Source organism: Corticium candelabrum, chromosome 9 (assembly GCF_963422355.1).
Source record: "Corticium candelabrum chromosome 9, ooCorCand1.1, whole genome shotgun sequence".
Taxonomy (NCBI): Eukaryota; Metazoa; Porifera; class Homoscleromorpha; order Homosclerophorida; family Plakinidae; genus Corticium; species Corticium candelabrum.
The window spans coordinates 3,927,503-3,937,502 of NC_085093.1; the positions used below are offsets into that span (position 1 = coordinate 3,927,503).

The following is a 10,000-nucleotide window of genomic DNA, read 5'->3' on the forward strand; positions in this document are numbered from 1 at the left end:
GTGAGCGATATCTGGAAGGGTTTGGAGCTGACGTCATGTACACATACGAAGTCAATCATGAAATCAAAGTCTGTCAATGTCAACATTTCGTGGCTGCTTTTAATTGCTGCTGTATACCTGCAGATTTTGCAAACAGCAGCGACTCTGCGTAGCTGTAGTCTTCGAGTTGTTCTCTACGAAACAAGAGAAGCTAATTCATGATAGGATTGCACTGCACGCATACAAATCCGGTCTTTAGATATCCAATTTGTGGCTACGCGGCACACAGCGACATCAACGGCTGTTCATCAAACCCATTTTTTGCCTGGAAGTATGACGCAGCAGAAAGGGGTCTGGTTATGCGAGACTATACACACACATATGCAGCAACTGTTTGGTGTTGTTACGATTGGAGTACATACCTGTGCGTTGCTGTTGAGGCTAAAATCAGTCATCCAGTGTTCTAGGGAAACATGCATAGGTAAGTTTTCGTAGGCGTGTTTCTAACCGAATGTGGTTACTACCAAAGTACCCAGAACTGGAAAGGGGTCAATTTCTCAGTGGCTATGGTTTAGCACTTTAGTGGTTCTTTTCATTATTATTATTACTAGTAATTGAAGCTGTGTTTACACCGTCGCTTCCACAGCTATGAGCCTTCAAATTCCTGAACACCACGTACGGTAGTGCTAATTGTCGCGAAGAATTACGAACACACACACTATTTGTTTTCTAAATGTGTTACCTTTAAAATGTATCTAAAACCTTACATGGTGAATGCTGTTTCGCATGACCACAAACTTAGCTAAACTTGACCCAGGCTCTCTCCGCCCTTGTCATTTGCCGGCGAGGATTGACTATCCGGGGAATGACGATGGGGGAGAGAGAGAGAGCTACCGCGAAGTCTGTAAATAGTCTGTACAGAGTCATCGCATACGCGTCATAAACTCTCTCCTGGTTACGTAATGTTAGATTCCCGTATAATTATCGTAAAACCAAGAAAGCGATCGATTTCGGGTCAGCAATTTTAGACAGGTGAGTTTTGTTGTTTATTTCCGACTAGTCCTAACAATCACAAACATGAATTACACTGTTCTGGTAATAAAACTTTTTCATGAAAGCTTCACACGTAGGATTGGCTGTTCGTTCATTGTCTTTGGTTGCCGTGTACGACATAAAGGAATTAATGTTTTGTGATTGGGCCACACTAAGGAGGCATGGCACATTCCTGCAGCGTGACAGACATAGTCAGCCATCCACATAGTCCCCACACCGGAAGTCGGTTCAGCCCTATACATTTGGAGTACGCTACTCGCCAAGTCTCGTGACTTTTACAAAGTCTCTTTTCTTATAGGCTCATAGCTGAATTACTGTTGATACTATACTAAAGTTTTGCTCACTAATTCTGATGTCTTGCTTCATAGACTGCTCTAGTAAGCCCCAACCCGTATGGCACCGCCTTCGAGTCTCCATTCTCAATGAGCATTTCATCTCCTGTCTCAAAGTGTTTCCATCCAAACAGCGGTAGCGCTGAACAGTCGCCATCGGCGTCGCCCTACACGGCCGCCGAAGTGGAAATACGTCGACTAAAGGAGGAGCTAAGGGAGGCACGTGGCAAACTAGCAGCATGGGAAGACTCCTGGATACAAGCAAAACAGGCGTGCGAGGCATGGAAAAGGGAGGCGTCCGAAAATGCCGAGAAATCGAAACGATTCGAAGCGGCTCTGCAGGGAGCGCTTGCTGATAAAGAGAAGGTTTGGCTGTTTTGATGGGTTTGTGATGTGTGATGTATTGTGATGTTGTGCAGTTGGCCGACGAGTTGAGATTAGCACGAGAACGGAAGACAAGCGACAGTCTGTCGGACGGCGTCCCGCAAACCGAGTTGAGTCTCGAGCATCTTTCGCTGAACGATCTAATCCAGTTGCGACAGCAGAGACAGACGCACCTGGAGAGAATAGACAAGGTCGGTGTCGATCCACATTATTTCGTAAGTCATAAATTATTTATATCAATGACTTGATTAATATTAATTACTTAGGGTGTATTTTACTAGTTGTATTGTACTCTGTGTGTGTGTGCGTGTGTGTGTGTGTGTGTGTGTGTGTGTGTGTGTGTGTGTGTGCGTGTCTGTGTGTCTGTGTCTGTGTGTGTAGGTGGGTAGGTGGGTGGATGGCTGGGTGAGTGGGTGGGGTGGAGAGTGGGTGGTGTGGAGAGTGGGTGGTGTGGAGAGTGGGTGGTGGTGGGTAAGTACTATACTTAGGTGGTGGGCGATTAGGTGGTTCAGCATGAATTTTCCCTGAATCTGAATCGATAAAATTACAAAAATAATGGACAGCCCTTACTAATAAAGAAATGATCCGAACTACTGACGGTCTGTTTGTGTCGTTCTCGTACCTTTCCTCTGTGACGTCTCTGAGTGTTTCCAGCACACAGGCTGTGCTCCTGTATGTTTTTTGTCATCGTTATTCATCACTGCGAATCAGTCAACGGACTCCAAGTCATTGTGTGTTGTTTTCTAGATGGTGTACGACTGGATCATTTGTAGACAGTGCCGGGAACGGACAAGGTGTATACTATTCGGACCTTGTAATCACAGCGTGTTGTGCGAAGAGTGCGCGGTTGGGAAAAAAGAGTGCGTGTACTGTGGACAGACTATTGAGCAGCAGAGGAGAATCGAATTTCCTATATGACACATGACTTTTTAATTTCAAATTAGGCTTTGCGAATCACACACGATGAGGACTGTTGCGGTCAATCTTTTTGTGCTAGGTGGCGGTGGCGGAGAGAGAGCTGCATCGTCACTGTGCTGTAGCATAGTAGTTCAAATAGATCAATTTATTGTGGATTTGGTATTAGAGTGCACTTGAAATGTCCCGTACGTTGATGGGGTTGTCCCGTATGCTGATATATGTTGTCCCGTATAACTGTTAAAACGTCCCGTATGTCGATAGGGTGGTCCTGTTTAAGTAGTGTTTTCACAAGTAGACTAAAATTTTGATCAACGAATGACTGTTTTCCGGTTGGTGTACTATTATGCAGTAATATGTTAGAGTGTAGTTTGTTGAAATATATACACAATAAGATGTCCCGTATGTAAATAGAGTTGTCCCGTGTAAATCGTATAATATCCCGTATAAACGTCAATTTGCGCGCATGCTCGAAGCACCATGCCGCGGTGTTTCTTCCTTGGGAGATTCTCTTCACTGCGATGTGGTTAGAAACTGCTTTTGTGTTTGACGTATTGCGAGTAATCGTGGTTTTCTCTTCAGGTCGCTCCGTTCCGAAGCTGCGACGGTCGCTTTCGAGTCTCGTGGGCGGCAACGGACCGTCTTTCGTGCCTCCACAGGCTCCTCGTAGTGTGCGGATGCGCGCGCTACGCCGGTTAGACGAGAGCCATCGACCATGTGCGTGGATTTCGAGTACGAACGTGTTGGTGAGCAGTGAAGGCTGCCTATTGGTCGATCACACGTCAAAGGGTGAGCTGATGATCATCGACGTAGCCAGGGAAAAATTTTTGGAGGATCAAATTAATATCAATTTTTTATAATTAATATTTATTTGTTCAAAAGTAATATTAATTTATTTAAATTAATATTATTTTATCAACTTGCAGTCTACTGTCTATATACTAGTAACTTAAATGTTGCTAATTGCAACTTCGATTACGGCGTGTCTATTAGCAGTAAACACACTACCTAAGACGTAGTCTGTGGTCTTGGTCTACCGTCGCAAACCCAAAGAACTGTACATGTATACATGTAGATTAATTAACTGATTATCAACGTATTATCCCAGTACTGTATAATTAGCTACAAGCGTAGAAGAGGGACACCACATTAACTGGTGGACTGCTTTGCAAGAAGCTCAGTCTAAACGGGCTGAATTGACTTTCGGTCTGTCTGTCACTGTGTCGCTATGTTTGTTTGTAAGCGTGTGTCACGCTCGGGGAGTTCGTTGAGCCAATCATGAGTCGTTTTAGGACAGGAATAATAGGTGACAAAACACTAGCTTGTCAGCGTGAATCACACTTGGGAATTTGTTGAGCCAATCAGCAGTCCTTTGGGACACCAATAGTAGGTGACGTAACAATCCCGAGCATTATGACGGAAAGGCTGAGATGTCATATCCATAGCAGGGACCTTAATAAGGTAAACCGTCGTCAAACTGAGAAGCGCAGAGTAAAGTTCGGGTAATAGATCCTTTTTATGTTACTTTTCTTACAGAAGAATCGCAAAACAAATAATTTCATCGTTTTTTTAGAAGCCAAAGGTCCCCAGCACGCATGTACAGTTGCACACGACCAATATCATTCGCAATCTTCAATATGTTTTAGCTGTGATGATGAACAATCGACGTCGTCTTGCAAGAAGAGATTTGTAGGAAACGCTATTGCTGCTTTCTTCTGGATATGGTCACTGCATGTTGCTTCACAGGATTTCCCATGCAGCTAGGAGACGTATGATATCAATCTCGCTATACGATAAATTATCATCGGAACAAATGATGGTAGCAATGGCTCAACGAAAGCATGATAATTGCATTCACCTCAATAGTTAACTGCAAGTGATGCGAGAGTGCAGAATTGAGAAATAATGTGGATAACGAGCCCGCTTCGTGCAAGAGTCACGTAGCTGTTATGCGTGTGCATGTGCTGAATTCGAAGTAGTGTGGGTGGGACATTGATTCTATTTAGTTAATTATCTTTAATCACATCGACGCATCCCTGTGTTATCAAAGAATTATAGGTTCTAGCAACAAGCTAATGATTAATTAATGATAATGACAATAAATATAGATAGACAAAAATTAATAAAATTTACATTGATATTCACAATAAATACACACACACACACACCATGCACACACACACACACACACACACACACACACACACACACACTCGTAGCTCTGAAACGAGTAGAACACAGCTACATTTACTAGTTATGTACATAAAAGCACTCTGTTGGACTACTGTAAACCAAGAAATTTTTGGTGGCGATTTATTTTCAGAAATTTGGGCATGACGTAAGAGGTACTGAAAAAATATCTCTACCTAAATTTTGTGTAAGCAGCCAGCAGCATTGTCTGGGAACATGGTGTCGTCGTATACAGGACTTATGCCCTAACTTGGATGAAGAGTGCTTCGAGGCTGGGCTGCAAGTCAGCGTACCTCGCCATACTTGCATGCAGTTCAGAGATGTATTGCCGATATTGTAAACGAGTTCTTTTGCTCTTGTTTGCGGCAGTCTCACACATAGAAGCATTAATCTCTGCATTTGCTGAGGTCCGTGCCGCAGCGTCAGTTTCTGTCTCCTTAACGTTGGGGTCTGGAAGGCCGGCAGTTCTTGGTAATTCACCTGCTGTACACACCAGCTGTGCTGAGCACAATTGCACAGTGTCTACTTGCTGTCAACTACCAAGTACTTTCTAGATATTCTGTGCATCCACACAGGAGTTTCAAGCCTTCGACGACTTTGACGTACCGAAAATTGATTGCTACTGAAAGGGAATATTCAGGAGGTACCGAAATTTTTATGCTACCGAAAATTTCTTGGTTTACAGTTAATACTAATAGATGAGCAATCACGCCTATAGATTTGGGGATACTGAACCCCCAGGAACCCCCTAGCTACGCCACTGTGATGATTATGCGGGATTGGACTGTTTATGGAGCCTTCTGTGAATGAGGGTCGTTTGTTTATTTGCTGCTGTTATTTCTTGCTTGCATTTTGGATTTCGCTTTGTGTGTGAATTTTTTTACAAATTGAGAAATGGGAATGTGTTTTCATGTTTGCTGTGGGATGCAGTTTGATGTGTTGTGTGGTGAACGGGAGTTGGTAGAGTGGAAATAGAAGGTTTATTATCGTGTAGACGTCCGGTAATTGATGAGTACGTCGTGTTCAATGGTGTTGCTCAAGAGTCAATACATTTGGTAATTTGGCATGAAATCATTGATTTTGACATCTTCATCTGGACGTCTCCTGCTTGAATAGAAATTACGGTGGTCATGGGGAGCCATCAACTCTCAACTTTGGGGGTGGGTGCGTTTCCTTGACAATACAAGCCTGTTCTGGCATTAGGCATTGCAAAATTGATTACTTATTGATCGTGAGAATTTCTAAAAATTCAGATGGACATACAGACGGACAACTTTTATTGTATTGTTTATATTTGCAAGAGAAAAATTAAAAAGAAACTTGTAGGCTATTTCCTGCAATGGTAGTCTTGCGTAGCCAGACTCTTTTCCTGCATCATACTTCCGCGAAAAAATAGGGTCTGGTGCGGACGATAAACGGACAACTAAAGACCGGTGAGCATGGCACTACTCAGTACTTAGTGGTTACTTATCTCTTATCTACAATGGCTGGAATTCCTTCTCTTCGTCTTCTTGCAAATTGTGTTGTCATGTGAGCAACGCAGTCATGTCTCTGCGAATGTGTAACTTCTATGTGTACTTACACAGCACTCGGGGTGTCGACGACAGCCTAGACATAACTTAATTACTAGTGTCGATCAGTCGCCCTGTTTGTCTGAGCTGTTGTGTGTGTTCTTATGCTCATGTTTTGTCGTCTCGTACTAGCTAGAGGTCGACCCAGAAACATGCAGAGCGCGCTCACTGCGTCGTCGGTGAGCATGAAAACAATGGACGTTCCAGTGTGAAGACGTTCGATTCTTGCTGTCACATGACAACATAATTTGCAAGAAGACGAAGAAAAGGAAATTCCAGCCAGTGTAGATAAGAGATAAGTAACCACTAAGTACTGAGTAGTGCCATGCTCATCCGGTCTTTAGTTATTCGTCTATGGTACAAGCGGCAACACAACAACAACACAACAACTTCAAAGCAACCGCGCCAGACCCTATTTTTTGCGGAACATATGACGCGAGACTACTGCAATGGTGCACCTAGAGACATGTCACATGTAACTGTAGGCACAGACATGTCACATGCAACTGTAGGCACAGTAAACAGTACACGTACAGTACACACAATTAAACTTCAAAATCAGAGTGAGAAATAGAATTTTCAGGGTGGGCCTAATAATTGGGACGGACGCTGACGATTAACAAGTATTAATATTGGTGGCCTCCCTTGTTGGAATTTGATGTTACATGACTTGCATGAGCAGCTGGACGTTGATAGGTGGGATACAGCTGAATGTATGAATGACATCATGCAATGGGCAAGCAGTTTGAATGGGCAAGCAGTTTGAATCACTGATATTTATGTATTCAGTCTAAATTAACTAGTAGAGTTTGATATCAATAGGCAGTCTGGTAACCCTCTATGTAAGGCTTGCGACGCGACGCTCTGGACGTCGGCAAGTTTCCTTCCCAAATCATATTTCACTACGTAGTTGAGTTCGGGTTTGAACTGATTGTTAGGACACTCCGAACAGTGTCAACTGGATATGCACTTTGATGGGATCGACAATAGTCTGTGTTTTAGTGGCTATTGCAGACCGTGGCACGTTCACGACTAACTGGAACGTCTGTAAACTTTGAAACAAATAGATTTTTATTAATGTTAATAAGAGATAATAAATAGTTAAAATGATAAATATTGATAAATAATTAATTATCGTATATTGTATTTGTCAAATGCACTTGTATTTGACAAATACATGTGCACACACACACACACACACACACACACACACACACACACACACACACATTAAAGGCCTGTTTTCTATTGTGTTGTTTGGGTTTTTCAGGTTTGCTCAGCTTACTGGCTACAACCCATAATTCAGTAATCTTGTCTATGTGTTTTGCAAGTGTGACGAAAAATTGTGTGACTATCGTCGATGCGCAGAGCGTCTACAGAACTCTATGTGACCGAAGCGACATGTGAAGGTCATTTGTACCATCGGTTTGAATATCCATCTCTGGTTGGTCACGAATTGATGTGCATGCTTGATTGATGATACTGCAGTAGAGACAAAATGAGTACTGTAGTGCTCGAGTGTCAGGGATGGTTCGTTTGCTGTATGCTCGTTAAGATTATAAGACGTAATGCATCGTTACACATTACTGAGACTCACGGTTTTATCTTGAGCATATAAATAATTATTTTAAGAGTTGTCTATGGGCAGGTTTTTATTTCTTTTTTACTCTTCTTGAAGAGGTAGAGGAGAGGAATAAAGAAATGATCAGAAGAGGCAATGATCATGCACACTATAGCTGCACGTGCGGGCACACACACATATGACACACACACGCACACTTCTTTTTCTTTTCGATACTCAATAATGAGTTCACGACTTCCATTCAGCAGTTACAATTTGCCTTCGATGAGCACGTTCATGTGCAAAGAGTCCAATTATGGAACGACATACTCAGTGACAGATATTACAAACGTTCTTTGTACCAGTAGTCAAGTTTTGTGGTGTATAGTTGTGCCGCATTAGTCTCTTTTCTTTAATTTTGTCACACACTCACATGCATGCACACACACACACACACACACACACACACACACACACACACACACACACACACACACACACACACACACAAATGGATAAGGAGCTGTCGTTCATTACGGTTATGCCCCCAGTAAGTTGGCTGCGTTCCTGTGCACTATGCAGGAGCTATGGGCCGTGCTGAGCAATCTCCTGGAGCCTGGCCAGGTACTCGCAGGAGCACCGACTTCTACGCCAACTGTGGTGTGGGCACCCGAAAGTCCCACCAGAACCCCAGTGGCTGATGGACTTTGTCGCAGTCAGGGCTGTTGCCACCCCAGTCAATGACCAGGTACTCGTTTATACTCCATAGTCAAGAGAGGCAATTTTTGTGTGTTAGTTTCTTGCCCAAGGAAATTTATGCCATAGCTCACCATCACTGACTTGAACCTGCAACTCTGCAAGGTCCCGGATGTAATCACTCCATAGAAGACTCTCTAACCAACTGAGCTATCGCACCACATTCACACACACACACACACACACACACACACACACACACACACACACACAACACTACAACTTTATAATATGTATAGATACAGACAGAGATACATACTGTAAACTTTCGCAGACAAGTACTCATACATCTGAAACCAATCTCTCACTCATATTTGCTTACTAGGATGGCTACTTGGATAGGAGTGAAGTAGGGCTCTAATTGTGGGAGATTGGTTTCAGATGTATGATCGCTTGTCTGCGGAAGTTTCATCCCTTATTACTTCAAGCAGCCATCCCTACTCTGTTTTTTATTTATTACATAAATATTTTACATTCTTGTCGAGATGAGCCTCCAATAGCCAGACCGCTCCCCTCTCGCTATCTGTTTCCCAGTGAATTTTTTTAAATTCAATGTTTTGGTAGCTGGATGAACGTCCCCTATACGCAGTCGTCTACACATGCCACTTGAGTGAGGGAATGAATGAAGGAAGGAAGGAAACTGTTAGTGTGCCAGCTGGACGGTTTTTTGGATTTAGCTAAATCGTAGTAGTTGCTCTTGGCCCCCCCTCCCCCCCGGTTAGTTTATTTTAGACATTTATCTGTTGTGATGGCAATATCTCTCAAATATATATGAATGAATGAATGAAAGAGAGGAATGAATGAATGATATATTTCTGTCGCACCTAAAAAGGTACATTTCCCTCTTGGGGCAAACATAAAACAACTAAGACATAAGAGGTACGGCTAACAGACTACAAAAATACATCAGCCACAACAGACAGCACAGACTACAATATATCTACACCATTCCTACATGCAACTTTTTATCTACAGCTAATATAAATAGACCTCTCACCAGATAATTACTATCTTTGGACGCCCAGTTTCTTCAGAAAGGGAGAGGAGCGGTCTGGGTACGCGAGGTTGTTTGGCGTCGTGTGCACGTGATATCGAAGCTTGAGTTCCTACTTGGCTTCATAGCAACCAGCCCTTCTCGCGTTCATCGAGTTATCAACAACAACCATCACCACCCACCATCACCCACGTATTCCATTGGACCAATGTCGTCAAACGGCCACAGCAGCAGCGATTTCCGACCGCCCACTCCCGCCACCGAC

At 43.1% G+C, this 10,000-nt stretch overlaps 3 protein-coding genes across 5 annotated transcripts in view; all 3 read left to right on the top strand.

The window, feature by feature from the left end:
- LOC134184794 (putative E3 ubiquitin-protein ligase UNKL) overlaps positions 1 to 2,826 on the top strand; it is a 15,075-nt gene extending 12,249 nt beyond the window's left edge. Inside the window, exons 11-13 of one of the 2 annotated variants that reach the window (XM_062652542.1) lie at positions 1,401 to 1,730; positions 1,784 to 1,963; positions 2,496 to 2,826. In XM_062652542.1, coding sequence (XP_062508526.1) covers positions 1,401 to 1,730; positions 1,784 to 1,963; positions 2,496 to 2,666 — 681 coding nt within the window. In that variant the 3' untranslated portion in view covers positions 2,667 to 2,826. The remainder of the gene's footprint in view (positions 1 to 1,400; positions 1,731 to 1,783; positions 1,964 to 2,495) is intronic. The other variant, XM_062652543.1, reaches the window with a different exon arrangement.
- A 291-nt stretch (positions 2,827 to 3,117) lies between these two features.
- Positions 3,118 to 8,016, top strand: LOC134184607 (uncharacterized). Of its 2 annotated transcripts, XM_062652343.1 has the most exons (4): positions 3,118 to 3,189; positions 3,246 to 3,452; positions 7,695 to 7,729; positions 7,793 to 8,016. In XM_062652343.1, the coding sequence occupies exons 1-4, from the start codon at positions 3,144 to 3,146 to the stop codon at positions 7,829 to 7,831; spliced, it is 327 nt and encodes a 108-aa protein (XP_062508327.1). In that variant the 5' UTR covers positions 3,118 to 3,143; the 3' UTR covers positions 7,832 to 8,016. The 2 variants fall into 2 exon arrangements, with proteins under 2 accessions (XP_062508327.1, XP_062508326.1); XM_062652342.1 differs by having other exon boundaries at positions 7,695 to 8,016.
- Positions 8,017 to 9,796: 1,780 nt separating this feature from the next.
- LOC134184252 (WD repeat-containing protein on Y chromosome-like) overlaps positions 9,797 to 10,000 on the top strand; it is a 13,515-nt gene continuing 13,311 nt past the window's right edge. The window contains exon 1 of the mRNA XM_062651892.1: positions 9,797 to 10,000. This exon is cut by the window's right edge and continues 123 nt beyond it. Within this exon, the coding sequence (XP_062507876.1) occupies positions 9,944 to 10,000 (57 nt within the window). The 5' untranslated portion in view covers positions 9,797 to 9,943.

Excerpts from the sequence above, each read along its gene's own strand:
- LOC134184607 (XM_062652342.1), top strand. The coding sequence starts at position 3,144 with ATGCCGCGGTGTTTCTTCCTTGGGAGATTCTCTTCACTGCGATGTG. Across the intron at positions 3,190-3,245 it reads ATTCTCTTCACTGCGATGTG|GTCGCTCCGTTCCGAAGCTG; the intron begins GTTAGAAACTGC and ends TTTTCTCTTCAG. Across the intron at positions 3,453-7,694 it reads GGTCGATCACACGTCAAAGG|GTTTGCTCAGCTTACTGGCT; the intron begins GTGAGCTGATGA and ends TGGGTTTTTCAG.